Source organism: Elgaria multicarinata, chromosome 14 (assembly GCF_023053635.1).
Source record: "Elgaria multicarinata webbii isolate HBS135686 ecotype San Diego chromosome 14, rElgMul1.1.pri, whole genome shotgun sequence".
In the NCBI taxonomy this organism is placed as follows: Eukaryota; Metazoa; Chordata; class Lepidosauria; order Squamata; family Anguidae; genus Elgaria; species Elgaria multicarinata.
Genome location: NC_086184.1, coordinates 22,697,407 through 22,719,861, shown reverse-complemented (window position 1 = coordinate 22,719,861; position 22,455 = coordinate 22,697,407). Strand labels below are relative to the sequence as shown.

At 42.2% G+C, this 22,455-nt stretch overlaps 1 protein-coding gene across 1 annotated transcript in view; it reads right to left on the bottom strand.

Annotated features, from left to right (window-relative positions):
* Positions 1 to 22,455, bottom strand: part of VAT1L (vesicle amine transport 1 like) — a 74,914-nt gene that overhangs the window by 40,211 nt on the left and 12,248 nt on the right. The window contains exons 2-4 of the mRNA XM_063141038.1: positions 18,929 to 19,058; positions 11,082 to 11,297; positions 471 to 613 (exon numbers count right to left, since the gene is read on the bottom strand). Coding sequence (XP_062997108.1) covers positions 471 to 613; positions 11,082 to 11,297; positions 18,929 to 19,058 — 489 coding nt within the window. The remainder of the gene's footprint in view (positions 1 to 470; positions 614 to 11,081; positions 11,298 to 18,928; positions 19,059 to 22,455) is intronic.

The following is a 22,455-nucleotide window of genomic DNA, read 5'->3' as shown; positions in this document are numbered from 1 at the left end:
CTGTTCACACAACCAGCTGTCCATGCGAAACCCACAAGCAGGGCATAAGTACAACAGCACCCTCTCATCCATTGTTCCCCAGCAACTGGGGGTACCTAGGCATACTTCCTCTGAAACTGGAGATAGCACATAACCATAACTTCCCCTCCATTTATCTCTCTAACCCCTTTTTAAGGCAATCCAAGTTGGTGCCCATCACGTCTTCCATAGTTTAAACTATTCTACAGTATAAACTATGCTCTTGTGAAGATTCACTGCTCTCACATTGAAAAAGGTGGGCTACCTAAGGAGTCGTGAACAGCTATTTGGAGAAAGGGATTACAATCCTGTCCACTTCTAATTATGTATTGAGCTGACATCATAGGACAGTAACAATCACAACCTGAAAATAACTTTAACTCCCATTTTCGTTAGCCCCTTGCTAGGTTCTAAAGTCACAGTCAACATGTAAAATAAAAACAAACTCTTACTTTTTCACTTCTTGGACATAATCTGCATTTCGATCGAAGAGGTGGGTTACCGAGTCTTTGATCGCCTCGTGCTTGAAGGAGGAAGCTGTTCCAAAGACGGTAACATTGGGGACCGTTGAGCAGAGCTGGGCAACAGCTTGTCCCTGCAAACACACCAGAGTATTAGCTATTCAGACAAATCAGTTCTACCGTCCGATCTTCTGTTTATTCATGATTTATGTTACACAATTAGAAAAGATACCAGGAGAAAGAGAGAGAAGGAGGCAAAGTTACCACCATGTGCTTTGTCCAACTAGATTGTCCCTTTTCCCCATAGGAACGTTTACTACCACTTGCCCTGCGGGATGGATCCTGATAACTTGTTGTATATTATTTATTTATTTTGTTTTATTTGCACTTTGTTTCTTTTAAAAAATGTGTTTTTATTCTTTAATTCTATTTGCCCACTGCTCTGAAAGTGGTATATAAATATTGTAGATAAATAGTTGGTTGAGAGCTCAAAGTTGTTTTTAAATGTATGTTGTCTTTGTATGCTGTCTGTTTTATGGTTTTAAATTTTGTGTATCCATCTTTAAAGTTTTAAGGTTTAAATCTTTTGTAAACTGCCCAGAAAGCTCCAGCTATGGGGCAGTATATTATTATTATTATTATTATTATTATTATTATTAATAATAATAATAATAATAATAATAATAATAGATTTGTGTGCTGCAGTTTTAGAAAATGCTACTTGTAAGCCACCTTGGAAGGATTTCTATCCTGAAAGGCAGAATATAAATAACAAAATAAAATCAAAGCACAAAGCTTTTGGTCTGTGGTGGCTTTCATCCACCATGCTACAGATTAAGGCTACTGCAAAAGCAATGAGAGATAAGTGGTAAAAAACAGGCTTTGTGTGCACAAGGTCCCAACTCCACGTTCCCAATCCCAATCCTTGGCATCTCCACTTAAAAAAGAATCAGGTAGCACCTGATGGTAAACATCCTCTGAGACCCTAGAAAGTCTCAGAAGATGTCTATCCAAAGTAGACAATATAAGGCAGCTTCCTACGTCATGCACAGTCCACACAACCTTATATGTAGCATTGCTTCAGCGCTTTCCTTTCCCATGCTGGAGTCACCTTTCTTTCCCATTCACAATCAAGTTATGACTGCCTGACTTTAGCCGGCTATTGAAATATTCTTAGCTGCAGCTTGACACCTATAATTTATCATGAGTGAAAACCATGCTGACACACTCCACTCAGGAGTCCTGAATCGTTTTAACGCAAATATCCGTGATTGCTTCTTGGAGCAAATGTGGTCCTCTTCACTAGATAAACCATCTTTCTATATAATAGGAAAATTGGATACAGTTTTGGAGGGCGACCTTGCTCTCGACTGTAACAATAGGACACTGTTCTATTAGCGCTTTCATTATAATCATACTTAAGAGACTTGAAGCAAGGTCAGCAAGATGTCAGTGCACACTAAGAAATGGCAATGCAGAACAGATTATAACCTAAGCAGGCAACAGAGCAAAGAGAAGGAGAAAGAATGTATTGTTAGAAATGAGTCCATCATGTACATGCCATAAGACCCAATTTCGGGGCCAAAGAGATCCTAAATATGCACTGGAATAAATGACATTCACCAGAATATATGTACTAGAATATGAAAATTGCACAGAATTCACATCGCTGTTTTTAAATGGAGGGACTATTTTGGAGAGCTCTTCCATTACTTTCCTGTTCAGGAGCGCGGCTACTGCTAAATTGGACCCAGTAAGCATTAAGTGAAAAAAACTTATCATTCGATAGTAGAAACCTCAACTGATGTGTGAACACCCTCTGTGAGTTGAGTTGGGAGATGGACACATTAGAAGAGGCACATGTTCAGAGCAGTACCCTCGCATTTCGTTCTCCCGTAATGCCCCTATATAACATCCAAAAGATAGATGTACAATGTCATTTTGTCATTCTTCAAGTTCCCCCACCTCTAATTCCATTTTGTTGGCTGCCATTTTGGAGAAGGGCAGGAGACCACAAGAAGCATGATGACAACATATTACATAGTTTTATTTCGTAGTGTCAGATATTTTTCAATGGCTTGTGACACCGTTTCTGAATCAGAGGGGGATGCTATGGAGCATATACCAGCATGCTTGGTCATGAATGATCAACCACAGACCCACCCCTACACTTAGGCATAATGAGTTAGTCACTTCAGGTAGTCAATGCTGGAAGGTGCAGTAAGGTGATGGAGAAGAGCTTTGGGCCAGACCACCTGCCCCGTGCATCCTGAGATGCTGTCCCATTGCCAGTGCTGAAGAAAGGTTGTACATGGTATGGGTGGGCGCCATCTTCTCCTTCACATTAGGCAGCAAAATGTAATTAGGTGGCCCTCTTCACCAGGAGTCTACATCCATTAATATGCCAAGCACCCACTGCATTAAGTGGAAGGTGGAGACCTCAGTTTTAATCTTCATCAGCATTGAATGGAATCTGGTTTTATTGTTGGGGAAGACTTGACTCTCTTCTACTATTTATGGTTTTCATTCTGTTTCATTTTTTAAAAAATATTTTACTGTATTGTTTTAAAAGACTGTTAGCTACCTTAGAAATGGTATAAAATATTTTAATGAATAAAATACACTAGTGATGGACGGACCCACCATTCAAGTATAATATATTAATTTGAAGTCATTGCATTGATTCCCCAGATGAAGGTAATCTTAAATGGCATTGGTTCAGCTCTGTGATAGAAGACCAATTTTTTTAAAAAGACCCAAATTCAGGAGGCACTCTTAAATGAGATAGTTTGAAAATGCACACTAAAATGCACGCTCGTGTGCTTTAAAGAGTGTGCATCAGGTTACTGGGCTCAGCAAACTTTTGCTGAGAATTGATGCTTCTGCATGAATGTCAATTTAATTTTACCTCCTGGGGGAATAGCAATATGTCAAGGGAAATCCAGTTTCTTGGGCTGAAACTGATTTAGGGCCAAACTAGATATTATTTATTTATTAAGACATTTGTCTCCCGCCCTATATCGCAAGGATCTCAGGGCCGCATACGGATATGACATTGATTGAATAAATGCCCGTTGCTAGTTACAGTAACAACAACAGCAGCAGCATCTGCAGAGGAGCTGAGGAAAAAGAGTTTAGGCTGTTTCCCCCCCACCGTGATTCTAACAACAGCCCACCCCCCCACACACACTTGAAGCCACTGTTTGAATTGTAACAGAAATATCCATTGGCACCAACAGTGGTTTTTTGCCTCATGCAAATAGCAGCTGGAAGAGGGAATTCATTAGGATCATGGTGGGGAAAGATTTAAACTCTTTGGCCAGATCGAGACCTTGTGTCAAATCGTTGTGTCAAATCATCTCCACTCCCTACAGTCTTGAAGTTCTGCTTTCCCGCAGATGCCATTTACAGTGTTTAAAAATCTACAAGTTAATTGCATTTCCACACTTAACTTCATGTCTAGTTTGGCGTTTAGCTCCCAATGGATTAATGGCATTAAAGTAAAGTAAATTGCTTTGAGATATTTTTAAAAATATGCTCAGCAGTATATAAATTCATTTAAAGAATTCAAATAAAGAAATAACAAGAACAACAACAATGACAAAGTATTAATTTACTTGTGGGTTGGACCAAGTACCAGGAGTCTGTAATTTATGTAGCTAAATTAAGACTCGGTTGACTAAGAACCTCCATATTTTGTGGGACCCTTCAGCCTGTGTGTGTGTGCAGTGTGTGTGTGTGTGTGTGTGTGTGCATGAACTTTTGAGGAGGAGGGTGAATTCAATAACATTTTGGTTTCGGGTGAGCTTGGCTACAAGGGGGCCAAGAGTTTATTTAATCCCACCCACCCTCAACGAATTGCTGCCATTTCAAACTGTGGCTTGGCTGCCCTTAGCAATCCAGCTGTGTTCCCTCTGTAATTCGGGACCGAATACCCAATAGAAACGACACTACGGCATTGGAAATACAGATGTCTGCCTCCATTGGCCAATGCATTGAAATAAACCAGCCAACTGGGGCAGCCATCTCAGCTGCCTAAAGCTATTACATTCCACCTGCCTGTGAAGACTAATCCAACACTTTTTGTGGGAAGGGAGCATTTTGCTCCACCCCATCCCCCAAAAGTAATGAGAAAATGTGGGTCAAAAGCTTCAGCCCAGCACTAGGCTAAATGGCAGCTTATTTAAAGGAGGGGTGGGGAGCATGTGGTCCTTCAGATGTTTCAGCCTATAACTCCCATAATCCCTCACCATTGGCTATGCTGGGTTGGGGTGATGGGAGTTGTAGGCCAAAACAGCTGGAGAGCCAAAAATTGCCCACTTGTGTTTCAAACAATGCAGCAAACTTCTGTAACTGGCAGGGTCTTTACTTGGCTAGCAGCGGAGGATCAAAACAGCTGCCTAGATTTGGGACTCCACTTGCAGGTGCAGCTATAAAGACTGTCAATAGCAGCAGCTGCACATCAACATTTACCACTACACCATTGGTTGAATATTCGTGTTGCCTCCTTTTCTCCCGGAGAGATGTTTGCTGCATAGCAGGGAGAAAGCAGCAACTCCGTTGATGCACTTTTGCCCAGGTCTCCCTGAAACCCAGAAGAGCCCCATGCCTTGGCTTCCCACACTTCTGATTCTGCGGAAAGTCAACATGCCTTTAGATGCCTGGAATAGTTTTATTAATGAAATGGAATTTTGCATTGATGGGAATGAAACCAGCCCAGTATTCTAGTGCCACAGTGGCCCCATTGTTCCACTGGATGGTCCAAGAATGTCTATGACATTTAGGAAGAAACAGGCTACTTTTTCTTTCCTCCTCCTATCAGACATCATTGGCCCTGGGAAGCATTATCAGCAGAGCTCCAGAAATGGCACGTCTGGAGCCATTTTCAACACCCACTCTCCTGTATTATTCATAAGGAACTTTATGGCCAATAGTTGCTTTGATTTGTGGTACTGAATTTGGTTGCTATTGTTGCTGCAGCAGCTTAATCCATGGAGAACTAGCGTGGGAGCCTCTAGCCTAACGTTCTTGTGACTTTGGCAGCTCAGCCGCTCTAATGCCTAGACTCCACAGGATTTACTGCTAAGATACAGAAAGTTGGTGGATTTCCAGAGTGGCCATCCAGATGATTCTAGGAAACCCCACCAGAACATAAAGACAAAAAACCTCCCCTGCTGTTGTGCACTAGAGCTTTGCGTTACTGAAATTCAGCATTCTCAGCAATTCTGGCTTACTGTTATATGCAAACCCAGCCTATGTGTAGTTTTATAAACTTCTACCATGCACTCTCATCTCCTTTTGTTTCCTAAACTTTGGCTGTGATACAACCCAAATATACCTGGGAGTAAGCTACATTGAACATGGTGACTGGTTCACACAACATACTAACCTACACTCAGTGGTTGAGTGTGGATTGTCTGTTGAACCATGGGACAGGGTGTTGTCTGAACCCAGATCATTTTCTGCAGGGTGACTTGTTACCCATGCAGTGTGGCTTATTTTTCTCGAACAAGTCACCTTGAACACCCATGGTTTGTTCTTGAGTTATTCAGGGTGATTAACAAGCCACATCGCATGGTGAACCAGCCACCTTGGGGAAAACGTCCTGGGTTCAAACAACACGCTCACACATGGTTCAACGAACAACTCATGGCTCTCCAAGAACCTACTCTCAAAACACTTGAGTATGGGTTAGTGTGTCATGCGAACAGAGCCAAATTACTTCTGAGTAAACATACTAAGGAGTGCACTATAAAATGTCCCAAATGCTTTTTGTTTGTTTGTTTAATGGGAGGTATTTCAATCTCTGGTTCATTTTCATTGGCTTTTTTTTTTCCTTTGGCAGTCAAATTTATTTGGTAAAAACCACTGGAGCATACAATGTAAGGTCCTTTTAAAGATGGATGGTCCCCAGCACATTGAACCATATTTTGCATAATACATTTGTATCTAATTCATTGGACTGCGACCGATTGAGCTTCTCTATATCTTTTGAGAAAGGGACAACCACAACTGTATGCGGTATTCCGAAGTGTACATCTCCTTCCCTTCATTTGGTTGATTCTCCCACATCAGCCTTCCCAAACGTAGTGCCCTCCAGATATATTCAGCCACAACTTCCATCATCCTCAGCCATTGGCCATGTTGGCTGGGGATGATAGGAGTTGTAATCCACCACATCTAGAAAGCACCAGTTTGGGGAAGGCTCAGATATACTAATAATGATTTTAATTCTCCAAGTGGTGGTGTAGTTCGCTTTCAACCATATTCGTTTCACAGGTCCATGCTATTTTAACATTCCACACTCGTTTTTTCTTTTTCTTTCTTTCCACTATTCAAGAACACTAAAACAGACCTCCTCTGTACTGTACTGAGCTGTAATAAGATTATAAATTCCAGTCCTTTACTGCAATGGCCCGGGAGGGGTCATTCATCTTAAACATGATTATCTGGGGCTAAAGAGATTTTGTGCTGAGATGATTTTATCCTTGTTAGGCCAGTTGTAGCCTGCATGGTCAAGGTTTTGGCAGACACTGAGCAGAGGCCCCTGGCGCTTGCAACCTTCTCTCCCGCATACCGTCCAAATCTTTCTGGTCGGCATCTTTTGGAGGAGTTGTCAGATATAGATGAGGAAAACCTTTTTTTTCTGGTTGTTTTGCTCAGATTGAGAGCTTAGCTTCATGAATTCACTTCAAGGCAGAGATCAGGAACCTGCAACTTTACAGGAGTTGTTGGACTCCATCTCCCATCAGTCACAGCAAGCATGACCAATGGTCAGGGGAGATGATCAGTGTTGCAGTTTAACAACAACATCTGGGTAATGACAGGTTCCCCATCCCTACTTATAACACCCAAGGACTCTCCAGTCTAGTATCTCTTTTTCTGAGTTGAGGCTGTTGTCAGAGCTGGTGTACAGGTAGCTACCAAGTGAGAGCCAGAAATGAGAAGCCAGTGACCCTGTTCAGACAACATGCTAAGCCATGATGGTTAAGTGATTTGAGCTAACCATGATGGTTTAGCATCTCAGGTGAACAGCGTTTTCCCTAACCATGGGCGCTCGCTACATAACCACGGTTTAACCAGGCTCCTTAACCCCTTGCTACAAAAGGGTTAGTGGTCTTAACTGTGGCTTAGTGTGTTATCTGAAAGGCCCAGTGAATATAATTTTTGCTCCAGCCTTCCTGGTCAGTGAGAGCCAAGGGCCAGCCAGAGTGGGCGGAATCTCTCCTTCACCTCTCAGGGAACACTCTTACCCAGTCTTCATTAACCTGTTGCCCTCCAGAAGTGTTAGATGTAACTGTAGGCCAAAACATCTGGATGACACCAGGTTGAGGAAGGCCACTCTAACCTACAGACCTCTGGTGGCTCAGCACACAGATATGCATATACTTTGCGTTAGCCTATGCAGCTCTTGCCACTACTCTTTTAACCATCACAGAGGTCTATAGAGATGTGGATTTTGATTAACCCTTTCCACCTGCATTTTGCAGATTGTCAGGCACCTTTTGGTCCATCGTCGGCTCATTGAGAAATTGGATTTGTCCCAATTTCCCAAACTTGCATTTTTGCACAAATGTGCACATCCAAAAACACACAAATCCCCTCCAAATGTGCATTTCCACCCTATGGGGGAAATACACATTTTCAGATCCCCCCCTCCCCAGTTTTCTGTAACTAAATTGAAAGTAAAAACAACCAGTCCACAAGTCCATGGAATCCACTTGAGAAAAGCTGGTCTGCTGTGGAATCGGTGGGTCAGATTCATGGAAACCTGAACTCATTTGAATCCGTTACGGATTTCTCAGATGCAGGTCTAGGTGTAACACGAACCATGGCAATGAAGAGTTTGTGTTCCCACATCAGCAGTATACCTCTGGAGCATCCAGGCTACCAGTGGCGTCCTTCTAGCTTTATCATTTACAACACAATCCTATGCATGTTCATGAAGAAATGAGTCGCACTGTGTTCAACAGGGATTACTTTTAAGTTAAGACAACTATCTGATGTGCATTGACTTGAATTAGGAAGCTGCCTTATACTGAATCAGACCATTAGTCCTTCAAGACCAGTCTTCTTGAAACTGATGGGAAGCAGCTCTTTAGGGGTTAGGAAGATCTTCCTTCCCTACCTAGTGATGCTGGGCATCGAATCTATGACCTTCAGCATGCAAAGCAGGTGCTCTACCGCTGAGCTATGGCCCCTCCCATGGGAATCCAGTCCATCCTATGGTGAATGCCCCTTCGCCTGAACCATGCCAATAGTGGCCACCAGTTTGCTGGGAAACTCATAAGAACATCAGAAGAGCCCTGATGGATCAGACCAAGGGTCCATCTAGTCCAGCATTCTGTTCACACAGTGGCCAACCAGCTGACGACAGGAAACCCACAAGCAAAACACGTATGCAACAGCACCCTCCTGCCCATGTTCGCCAGCAACTGGTGTACATGGACTTACTGCCTCTGACATTGGAGGCAGCACTATGCAATGGAAAAGACTCATGTGGTGAGTTATTCTATGTTTTATAGCTAATAAAGGAGGGGTATACTTCCTCAAGGTGACATAGATGTACAAAAATATACCTGGGAAGTAGAAACCAGTTAAATTGAACCAATTGCTTAAATGGAACTAACCTTTGTACCTCAGAATCTTATGTTAACACTTCAGTTTAAAGAAAACAAATTGGAAAGAAAGAAAAAGCCATGTTGTCAAGATATCTTGAAAACTATGTCATTAATTAGTGGCACAGTCCTGTGCATGATCCATAGAAATACATCCCACTGCATTCAACAGGACTTACTCCCTGGTAAGCACGTTTACGATTGCAGTTTAAGCCTGTCAAGTTCCATTTTACTGCTGCTGGATTGAATTGCTCATGCTAGAGGGTTGAAACAACTTGTTAATGTTGCTGTCTTTTTATATATTTTATACTGTTTTCGTTTGCTGCTATTAATTTATTATTATTATTATTATTATTATTTGCATTTCTATACAGCCCAATAGCCGAAGCTCTCTGGGCGGTTCACAAAAATTAAAACCATTCAAAGTATAAAACAACAGTATACAAGGGGACAGGAGCAGGCAGAAGAAACATCATGGCCTGCTCCTGTTGGACTCTTCCCCCACCCCTACAGGGCAAACTGTCATCTTGGCCCTGTGGGGAAGAAGAAAGAGCAAGGGGACAGGAGCAGGAAGAAGAAACATCACGGCCTGCTCCTGTTGGACTCTTCCCCCACCCCCACAGGGCAAACTGTCATCTTGGCCCTGTGGGGAAGAAGAAAGAGCAAGGGGACAGGAGCAGGCAGAAGAAACATCACGGCCTGCTCCTGTTGGACTCTTCCCCCACCCCCACAGGGCAAACTGTCATCTTGGCCCTGTGGGGAAGAAGAAAGAGCAAGGGGACAGGAACAGGCAGAAGAAACATCACGGCCTGCTCCTGTTGGACTCTTCCCCCACCCCCACAGGGCAAACTGTCATCTTGGCCCTGTGGGGAAGAAGAAAGAGCAAGGGGACAGGAGCAGGCAGAAGAAACATCATGGCCTGCTCCTGTTGGACTCTTCCCCCACCCCCACAGGGCAAACTGTCATCTTGGCCCTGTGGGGAAGAAGGAAGAGCAAGGGGACAGGAGCAGGCAGAAGAAACATCATGGCCTGCTCCTGTTGGACTCTTCCCCCACCCCCACAGGGCAAACTGTCATCTTGGCCCTGTGGGGAAGAAGGAAGAGCAAGGGGACAGGAGCAGGCAGAAGAAACATCATGGCCTGCTCCTGTTGGACTCTCACTCTCTCTCTCTCTCTCTCTCTCTCTCTCTCTCTCTCTCTCTCTCTCTCTCTCCCCTCTCCCTCCCCTCCCCTCCCCCCCTCCCTCCTGAACTCCTGTTCCTTGTGTGTCATGTCTTTATTAGACTGTAAGCCTGAGGGCAGGGACTGTCTTTTTTGCTAAGTGTAAGCCGCTCTGAGAGCCTTTTTTGGCTGAGGAGCGGGGTATAAATATGATAAATAAATAAAATAAATAAATATAAAATCATGATATAAAATACAATATAAGAGCAATATAAGACCAGGATTTAATATTGTTTTTTGTTTGTTTGCTGGTATTGTTCCTCTGATGTTGCAATGACAGTTTTAGATGTGTTAGCATGTTTTAGATTACGATTTTATGATTCACAATAAATTGTTTTAGATTGCTTTACTATATTATGGGCTGCCTTGAAGGGGTGTGTGGGGTAATCCTGAAAGGTGTTGAATAATACAGAAATATACAACTTATGGGGGGGAAATCACAGTAATCACTTCAGGATTAGTTTGGTTAGGGAACAACGTTCTAAAAGTACACAGCGTTTGCTGTTAATTACATAGCATTTCAACTTCTTTTAAAAAGACCACTACCAATTTTACTGAGAACCACGTCTTAATCAATTGTTGTGCTCACTTGTGCTAATGTGTGCATACAGGGCAGGGCAAAGGTGAACATTCCAGCATTCGACTCTTTGACGTATAGGAAGGTTAAGATGAGATTGTGATATTGGAGTATGAGCTGAATTTTAACATGCATGTCCAAAGTTCTAATTCCATGTGGGATGGAAGTTAAAATCAAACCAACTTACCACGCCGCCTCCTGCGGAGTGAACTAGCACCGACATGCCTTCTCGCAAGTTGGCGACTTCAAAGAGCATCATGTAGGCAGTTACAAAGTTCATAGGGAAGGCAGCAGCTTCAGGAAAGCTCATATCATCGGGGATTTTGTATACAAATTCTAGGGGTGTGCACACCACTTCTGCCCAGGCGTTGTAGTTGACGAAAGCCATGACTCGGTCTCCAATCTAAAGTAATTAGAAAGAATCACATTCAGATGATGACATTCAGGAGTCAGAGGGAATGAAGGGTTACAGGCTGGTTTCACACATGTGTGTTCGTCATCGATAGGCTATCAAAATACAGAACATTTCCATGTACCCACAGAATTCTTTTCAGTGGGAGGCAGTTCATACATTCATCAACCAACCATCATGTGTGTGTTCAGTAAACACATACAAGATCATGCTGAAAGACATGCAAGCCCATCCATCAAAACATTTATATGTTAATATTGTTCAAATCGCATCCTTCATTTTCTTCGCTGTAGAATAAAAGCTGAAAGAATGAGTGTAAGCTCTTATAACCAAAAGGCACCTCACAGATTCCTTTCTCTCTCATCTGATGTAGAAGCAATGGTCCTGGTACGTGGGGGCGTTAAGCTGAGTATGTCCACCTATGCTCACCTGGTATATTTGTAAATAAATTCAAATATTACAAAAACACTTGTATGTCCAATACTATAAGGGATATGTAAGTTGCTGTGATTCATGTTTGTGGCTTAGAAAAACAAGTCTTAGACTTGGTTCACATCCTTTTCGATAGCTCCGTCAATTTTCACGTTAGAAACCTCAAAATTGCTACCATGATAGCTTATCCATGTGTCCACATGGATGCCAAGTTTCAAGCCAATCCCATCATCCCGATTTTTGGGGAATTTATGAAAATCAGACACCCCAGTATCTCAGGGATTTAAAGCTGCAGACAGCTCAGTGGGGCCATTTGAAAGGAAATCCCATCATGCCATGAATTGGGGAGTAGATAAACCTATATGAATCTTCTTCCACACTTGAAAAATTGATTTGGAACTTCCAAAAGTCTAAGTGAGCACAGGAAGGACTTATCCCCTGAGTCAAAGCAAGACATACACAAACCATCCCTGCGAGGCAGGCAGGGGAGGAGGGAGGGAAGGCAGGCAGGCAGCAGACATTTCTGGGGGCACAAGGAAGTGCGGCAATATGTATAATAATATAATACTAATACTAATAATAATATGTATAATAATATAATACTAATGCTAATACGAATATGTATTTAGGGAAATGGGACAAGTGTGTATGTGAAATGCTCAAACTGGCTGCTCAACACAGCACACTCACACAATAACACAGTCCAAGTAACACACACACACACACACACACAGAGAGAAGAAATAGAGAATAATTTTTTTTTGTATTTTTTTTATTTTATTTTTTTATATAGAAGAAAGAAGGAAGATGAAACATATTCAGGCTTTAAGAGGGGGAAGGGGGGGAACCAACCAAACAAACAAACACTCCAAAATTTAAAAATAAAGTTTATATTAAATCAAAGTAAGGGAAAAACACAGAGCAAACTAAGCAAAAAGTAAGAAAGAAGCAAAGACACACACACACTAAATCCTAATCTATCTCCTCCAACAAACACAGCAGCAGCACCTAAGTAACTCCTCTCCCCACGAACGACAACCCACAAACACGCTGAAAGCTGAAAGCTCTCAGGGTGGCTCTGCCTTAGTCCCCCCCCTCCAACGCTGGGATTGGAGGATGCTTCATGAGGTGATCAATTCTCATCAGGATTGGGAATTGAATGTGCCTGTCATCGCTACCAAAAAAACCCAAAACAACGCCGGTTTACCCTCTGTCCCGTTTTTTTTACCCAATTTTTCCAAAAATTATAGCAAGCGAACTGCACCACGCAGAGAGCTGAGAGAAGGCTCAAAATGACCCCCAGCCACGACTCTCTAAGCACAAGAAGTTTCAGAAAGATATCTTAAAAAACAACACAGTTTCCGCAATGCAATCCTATGGGCGAAATTTTTCAAAATGGCGATCGGAGCGCTCCGTGGAAAGAGAAGCGCTCCGCCTATGGGCGCTTCTCTTCACCTTGCTTCTAAGGGTCCATGGTCCACTTCTACTCCGCCTCTGGGCAAGGCGGAGCAGGCCAATTCGCTTCTGATTCTCCGATTCTAATCGGAGCGGAGCACATCCCTAGTCAGTACTACAGCACTGCAAAGGCATTTGGGATATAGGGAGGGAGAGAGCAAAGGAGGAGGTAAACAAATAACCCCGGGGATTGAGAAAACAAACAATCCTTTGTTCAATTGCCTACCAGACAAATCCTGGGGTCAGATAACAAACTGTGGCTTCACCATGGTTCAAATAAACCATGGTTCAGCATTATGTGTGAACCATTTCATGATCTTTTTCCCAAACATGAGGCAAACATTACATTCACCAAATTCTTCCCTAGCTTGGATTTGAATGTGTGGCTCAGTGGTTGTGAGGAATTTCATGCAGGAAAAAAGCTTAGGGGATAGGGTTCAATACTCCATACCTCCCAATGCTGCTTCTCTAATCAAATAAGGGCTTCAAAAAGGGGTAGAAAAGTATAAAAAACACATATCAGGAGTTTAACTTCATGTCTGCTTTATAACATGTTTACTCCTTCACGTCCACTAAGTCAGTTCAGGGTGCTTCTCTACAATTTGTTATTTTAGGAGAGGCATAGGACCTACATAGCACTTTCACAGTCCGTAGGTCATCTCAAAAACTACCCAATTCCTTAAATTAAGAATTTAAGAACATAAGAAGAGCCCTGCTGTATCAGACCATGGATCCATCTAGTCCAGCATTCCATTCCCACAGAGGCCAACCAGCTGTCGACCAGGGACCAACAAACCAGGACATGGTGCCACACTACCCTCCCACCCATGCTCCCCAGCAATTGGTGAATACAGTCTGGGAAGCAGAGCAATTATTCCTTATAGACTTCAATGAGCTGGCTGTGTTTATCTCAGATCAAAGCCAGTCTTATATCTTAGTTCTCAATGATTGCTTAAACACTGCTGACTTTATATTATTGCATTCTTATACCTGCATCCAGTTTTTTATCAGTGCCTTTTGATAGGTTTTAAAATAGGAAAGCAATACACATTACTCTCGCAGCTGAAATTCAATTACTTACCAAAGAGATACAACACCAGCAAAAAGAGAAGACGGGAAGCAGTAGAAATCAGTTTAAAATGGAGATTATCCTATATATCATGTTGAGGCATGCTATGTTGGAGTCCATAGAAATAAAAGTAGGTTTTGAATTTACATATTGTACTCAAACACATTTTTTTTAAGAGGAGCTTGCAGTTCCTTTTGTGAACCGCCCAGAGAGCTTCAGCTATTGGGCGGTATAAAAATGTAATAAATAAAAATAAATAATTTTTTTAAAAAATTCTAATGGCCTCATTGGAAAAAGGAATGTGATGTCTGCATGTGATGTTATGTAACTTTTTATTTTTATTTTATTTTATTTATTTTTTAATGTTGCTCCCTCTCCCCTCTTCCCCATGTGCTTTGCTTTCTGTAGAAAATAATAAAACTATTGAAATCGGGAAAAGGACATCATTCAGATGGACAAATTATGGAAATGGTGAACTATCAAAATGATCAAACGAGTTGGAGCACCTTCCTTACAAGGAAAGGAAAAAAGGATTTCCCTTTTATTGCTTGCTAAGTAGAACATCAAAGAAACTTTTAAAACATGTTGGGGAGAGAAAATGGAAGGGATTTATTCTTTCTGGCAAATACTAGAGTCTCTGGTCCTTGTTCACAACATATAATTAACTTACAGACTCATTGTCAAATGATGCATATCCAACACCATACATACTAATAGCAAACTCATTCTGCGAAATGTGGCAGCATATACATACAAGAGGGAAGTATCAGCAGGGTTTGTAGAAGTGCTCTCTCTCTCTCTCTCTCTCTCTCTCTCTCTCTCTCTCACTCACTCACACACACACACACACACTCACACACCTACCTTTAGGTGGGAAAATCCCTAAGGATTTGGGGGGAAAGCAGCCCAAACAGCTCAATGACCCTGTTTAGACAATACAATAAGCCATGATTAGGCTGCTAACCATGGCTGCAGCAAATGGTTAGTGTGTTTAAACCATGGTTATGTAGCAACCATGGTTAAGAATGGTCCACACAAAATACTAAGCCATAATGTTCAGACGACGCACTAAGGCACAGTGGTTAAGCATTTTGAGCTAGACATTATGGCTTAGCGGGTCGTGTGAACCATTCCTAACCATGATGGCTACATAACCATGATTTAAACATGCTCGCTAGCTATATCCTGCAAAAGGATTAGTGGCCTAACCATGGCTTAGCATGTTCTCTGAACAAGCTCAATGTTTAGCTCAAAATGCTTAACCACTGTGGCTTAGCATAACTTCTGTACAGGGTCAGTGACATTTATGCAAGCTCACAGGCAACAAAATACTGTATGATGGTTGGAAAGAAAGCGGGGAGGGACACAGGAGACAAGGTGAGGGGAATTCAATGGAGTGTTGTGGAAAAGGGCACAACTGACTGGATGGAACTTTAAACAGGAGCACGCCACACTACATCTTTTCGTTGCATGCCTCAATTGTCAATTACAATTAGCTATTCTAGATAAGAATGGAATCTCTACTTTCAGAAATAATGTACATGAATATCACACCACTGGAGCACAAACAGTGTGGTAGAGTGCATAAGTGGAAGGAGTTGAACCTCTTTCCAGCAGAGGGTCAAATTCCAGTTCCAGTAAGCTTGAGGGAGCCATATTCCAGTGGTAGGCAGGGCCAAAATACTCAAAATGGCAACTAATAAAGCATTTAGTGTCCCACACCAGTGAACCAAGCCATGTGTTGAAGCTCAAAGTATAAAAGGCCCCACAGAGTCACAAGCTGACCTGCTCTGGCCGTATGTGTAAGATTCTTTCTCAATATCAAATATGGAGTTGAGTTTCATCCTATGGGTAAGTTCCTATTCATATTTAAAAAGACACACTATAAACACACAGAGAAATATCACAATCCTGCTCATTGTTTAAATATATTAGCCTTCTTGGCAAAACAAATGCAAGATCTATGAAAAGTGTCATGTTAATTTCCACTGAAAGAAATTCCCTAGTCATCCCACTGGGGTGACTTTACACCAGTTTGTAAAAGTTTGTGCCATTTTATTACCTTGTAAAGACAAATGATTATATTAACATTCTCCAAGCCTGAAGCTAAATCCATCCATTTCAAGAAATATTGCTTCTGGTTTTCAAGCACAGGAGCAGTTACCTTCTTTGTCCTCAAGGTCCATTCTCTCTCCCCCTTCCCCCCAGAGAGTTCTCTATGGGTCAGAAATGTTCTTTCTGACACAGACCAAGGCCCTTGTGAGTGGTCAATGTCATAATATATTGTAGTAGTAAGGGCTTCCATTTTATAGAACAAATATACGTAGGTCTAATATTACACACAAAATACGAGATGCAAAATTAAACTCTCCCACAATCCGAAAACATGCATGACACTGTGGGCAAACTTATTACAGCCTTATTGAATTCCATTAGAGCTGCCAGAGGCTGGATGAAATCACTTCAAAGTCTGAATCCAATTCGTAGGCAGCCCATTGTCATTACTATTGTTGTGTAATAATGCATTGAGAAATGTGTTGTCTGGCAGGAAAACTCCACCGACCGTGCAGTTTTATTGGAAAACACTCCACATTGAATTTCCATGCTGTGCAGAGGAGAGTTCCTGCACAACCATTGCACTGCATGTTGTGTGGAGGGCTCTGTGGAGTTTCCCACTGTGTTGAGTTGACTTTTCCCACTGCCTATGGAGTTCCCTGGCAAGAGTGGCGAAAGGAGCAAATGCCGCTCTAGGAGAACTGCTGGGATTGTTTTTTTGTTTTTGTTTTTTTTGGAACATTGGGTGATGGGATACCATCGGGAGGAGAGAGGGCAGAGGAACTGTCAATCAAATGTCACAATGGATTTTACTCAACTCCATGGTATCGGTATCCCACTGTCACACAATGGTGGAGTTAGAACATGTTGTTTGGGGAGTACCTCCTAAAAACTCAACTGTTGAGTTGAGTTTTCAGACTGCGATGACTAACATGAGCCAGTGTGGTGTAGTGGATAAAGTGTTGGACTGGGAGTCATGAGATCCGGGTTCTAGTCCCCACTCGGCCATGGAAACTTGCTGGGTGACTTTGGGCCAGTCACAGACTCTCAGCCCAACCCACCTCACAGGGTTCTTGTTATGAGGATAAAATGGAGAGGAGGATTATGTAAGCCACCTTGGGTTTCTTAACAGGAAAAAAGGAATAATATAAATAAAATAACTACAAAACAAGCTGCTCAGGGAAATCCACAAGGCAGGATATGAGTGCAATAACACCTTCCTGCCCACATTCCCCAACAACTGGTGAACATAGGCAAACCTCCTCTAATACTGAATATTACCATATGCAAATATTTATGCAGACCTGTGCACTCTTGGCCTCCTATTTGGTGATGGATTTCCCTTTTTGGCAATGCATAACTGGCTATCCTATTGTCATCACTTCGCATCATCATCATCATGATTTAATTGGAGATACAAGGGATTGAACCCTGGACCTAATACATGCAAATTATATGCTCTGCCACTGATCTCCAGCACCTCTCCCTTGATGCCCAATCTTTCATAATATCTCCGAACATGGATTCTCCCCCAGAATTAACGACCATCCCCACATGGATGGTGTTCTTCCAATATTGCACAATGTACATTGATGGTGCTATATAAATAATAATAATAATAATAATAATAATAATAATAATAATAATAATAATAATAATAATAATAATAATATCTTCCAAAAGGGCAAAGCAATGGCATGCAGTCTTTAGTTATTGTTATTTATTAAAGGTATTCATGAATCCCTTTTCTGCCCATGAGGGTTCTTAGAGTGCACAGCTCTTTATTAGCAATTAATTAATTAAATAAATAAATAAATAAATTTTATTCAGCAAGAGCACACTTCAACCTTGATCAAATTCTATTGTGATGTTTTAAGAGTACGACTGCGTTCAATAAAAGGATACTTTGGGGGAAGAGGTTTATAAGGCAGAAACATTGGTAGCATCTCAAGGTACTTTCATTCCAATTGCCCTTGGGAGACTGAAAGGATTATGAATTTATATAGCCTGCTGGCAGGGGGATGTCTCATTAGATAAAGCTCCTGAAACAGACCTGTCATCCCAATTTCACCAAATTCTTCTCTGCACAAGTACAAAGTAGATACATACACATTGACAGTCCATATTCTTTGCTCCCTTCATTGGGTTATTTGGTCCCCTCCCCTCCCCACCCCACCCCACCCCACCCCCTGGCTGGTTTTTTAAAAATACGTCTTCAAGGCTCAAGGTTTCTCCATGCTTCCTGATATTATCTTCTTGTGCATAGGTGGTGCTGTTTTGGCTATATAAGCATTGGCACTCACACCCAGACATTGGAAATATGGAAATCTTAATGTCAGAATACTGGTAGTTTTTGTTTTAATAATCCCCATAATTGAATTTGCCTTTTTCATGGCTGAATATTCACTATTTCCACCCCTGTCATGGGTTGAGTTAAAGTTTTTCTTGAGCTCAAGTCAGCCAAAATCTGGTTAATTGGCCTCTTCCTGTCTCTTGGACTCAACCATATTGACATTAGAGAAGTACTGATTCACAATTACTCAAATAAAAACCTCCATGTGTTAAACACACCGTCTTCCTCCTAATCACATAGAGCCACAAATTGCATTACCTCATAGCCTTTCACGTTGTCACCCAGAGCTTCTACAATTCCAGAGCATTCAAATCCAGGCACAAGGGGTGTTTTGGGTGGATTGTCAATGTTCCCCTGTCGAACCATCAGGTCGATGAAATTTAATCCACTGTCAAAAGAAGAAACAAGAAATGAAGATATGAGGATGTGCATCACAGTGCAGGGAACACAGACGAGCAAAATAAAGGTGAACTGGGCTACCAGGATGCTTCTTCATGGCTATTCAAAGACCCAGAATGTCAAGATAGGTTTTCTCTCTGAATCATTTTTCCTATCCTGAGTTTTGCATAGGGTACTGAGTTTTTTTGGGTACTGAAAACCTGTTCAGGGCTAGGGTTAAAGGTAGGCAGTTGATCCGCCACTTCAGAAGCCCTGCTGGCCCATGTAGAGGTGGGTGGGGGTCCACCAGACTAGTCTCCAGTGGTTCACATCCCATTTATTTCAATGGAGAGGAAACTGCTTATGGGGCAATTCACACAACATGCTAGCCCATGCTCAATGGATGAGTGTGGGTTTTGTTGAACCCTGGGCAGTCTGATGAACCTTGGGTTATCATGTTATCTGAACCCAGGACATTTACTGCAGGGTAGCTGGTTAACCATGCAGCGTGGCTTGTTAACCACCCCGAATAACCCAACAACAATGTGTTCTCAAGGTGGCTTGTTTCAGAAAAATAAACCACACTGAATGATTAAAAAGCTACCCTGCCGAAAATGTCCTGGGTTCAGACGACATTCTAACCCACAGTTCAACAACAACCCACACTCACCCACTGAGTATACAGTAGGTTAGCATGTTAAACAAACCCAGTCAATGCTTCCTGGACTAGGTCTAGATTTATGTGAATGCTTTTTATTGGCATTGATGTGCACCAATAAGTGCTGGTGCACATTACATGTTCTGTATTCATTATGTATTCCATACATTTCTCACTTCCTATTCCATTTTGCCCCTGTATGTCTTGGATTTGCCTTTCTAGGATAGTGATGAAGATTAGGTTAAAGTTGCCAGTGCTCTGGGACAGCTTCTCTTAAATTGAAAAGCAAAGGACTCAACCACTGCACCTCTAGGGAGAGAGCACTAAATAAAGCAAAATAAGACCAACTAAATAATTTTCTTTTCCATGACTAGCTCTGCTATAGACATCCTCTACTACAAGAAAAATTACATAGCAGAGCACTCATATTACTATGGAAAATCTTTCCTTTTATTCCCTGTATTGAATGAAAAACCCTCAGGACATGTCACTTCCTTGTCTTTTTGTCTCCTCTGAATACCACAAAATAATTAATGCTGCTTAAAGATAGAAATATGTTTACACATCGACTCTCTTTGGAGATGACAGAGAAACTAACCAGTATGCTGTCTTGGAAGTTTTCTAACAGAATAGACTATAATCCGAGAATATTGTCTGGGGGTAAAATGGAGACTGTTATAATAGTGCTAGTGCAAACAGATTGATTTGGTTACCACTAGAAATTGCCTTCTCCTGCCAGTTTAAGTGTGCGATGTTGGCACGGGCCTTCTATAGCCTATTAATAGCAGACACATGTGGTGAGTGCCAATGGCTATTTAGCCAAAATGGGGCCACTGAGAAAAATGATGAAAAAATTAGCATGCTCAGAGTAAACCCAAGAGTTGAAACAGGCCATTAAACCCAAAGGACTAAAGGTAGGATGAACATATGAAAAGGAGGACAGGACTCCTGTATTTTTAACAGTTGCATTGGAAAGGGAATTTCAGCAGGTGCCATTTGTATGCATGCAGCACCTGGTGAAATTCCCTCTTCATCACAACAGTTAACGCTGCAGGACTATACCAGAGTAACGAGATCCAAAAGAGGGCAGGGTTCCTGCAGCTTTAATGGTTGTGATGAAAAGGGGATTTCCCCAGGTGCTGCATACATACAAATGACACCTGCTGCAAATTCACATTTCAATATGACTCTTAAAAGATACAGGAGCCCTGTCCTCCTTTCCATATGGTCACCCTACTACAGGGCAACCCTACCCAATGACACCTAAGCATACTCAGCTGTGGAATGCTGAGTATCAATTTGAAAATAAAATAATAACCACCACCACCACCTGGGGATGGTAGCATATGTCTTAAACGCTCCTCCCAAAGACAATATCTGCCTAGAACCCTGAATAGGAGCCATCTGGTTAAGAAGTGAGGATCTGGTGCAACATTTCATTTTAGGTCTCACAGGTTTTACATATTTTGTGCCGTAGCTTGCTATAATCTGGTGCCCTGCATTGGCTGTAGCAGTCTCAGTGATAGGGCTGACAACAAAGCTATGTAATAACTCAGGCCCGTGTTCCAGCAGACAAGTTTCAGTTCAAGAGAGTTCAAGCAAAGACAGAAATGATCCAGAGAACAGGCATAGCATCAAGGCACAAGTGGGCACTGGTGTAGAGTCAAGCAAAGCAGGAGTGGACAAACAGGCAAAGAGTCCAAGCACATTTAGGCAGGCCAATACATACATATTCTAGTAGCAAGAGTGATGTAGGAGCCCAAAATCTGTAGCACAGAGGTTCAACCACTGAACAGAGCAAGAAGATAAAGCAGGAGAAGCTGGTGAGTCCTTGTTTCCAGAAAATATCAAGCGCTGACTGAAGGCTTTTAATCATAAAAGCTGTTGAGCCCCACCCAGCCTCAGCTGCTGTCCATTAGAACTCTCTGGCCAAGAGGAGTCACTTTCTCCTGAGGAGACCATCTAAGTGAGCACTCCTTACAGGAGGCCTGCTGGCTTGTAGCTTGAGATGATGGCTAGGGTGACCATATGAAAAGGAGGACAGAGCTCCTTTAACAGTTGTAGAGAAAAGTTGTCATTTGTTTGCCTGCAGCACCTGGTGAAATCCCCGCTTCATAACAACAGTTAAAGCTGCAGGAGGACTGTCCTCTTTTGTATCTGGTCACACTAGGCAGGGCTCCTGCAGCTGTAATTGTTGTGATGAAGAGGGGATTTCACCAGGTGCTGCAGGCCTACAAAAGCCACCTGCTGAAATCCCCACCAACTCTTTAGAAAAACCTTCCCTCGTGCAGTTTGGAAAGCAGAAAAGGTGCTGTCTTTCTACCTTGGGGAAACACACTTTTTTTACCCAGGTTTGCCCTGAGTGAACAAATAAAATAATGAAACTTTCATGACTCACATTTTGGCTAAACCATGTTCACACAACCATTCTACAATCAGTGGCGTGGTTCAGACGACACGATAATGAACCTGCATTTCCCCAGTCTTAGTGCAACACTCTAAATGCTCCAACCTGCAAGCTCCTATAGTATCATATCCTTCATCATGTGGGCAGAGGTTTATCTATGAGTTGATCACTGGCATGCAAAGCAGCAGCACGGGGACATCAAGATTGGGATGCCTGAGCGGAAGCTAACACAGACATTAGAGAAAGGGCCTGACCCAGAAAAGCTGAATGAAGAGCTGCGTGAATACAAGATGACATTCATGTGGAGATCTAGGTCATTGGGAACATCAATGGAAATGAGTA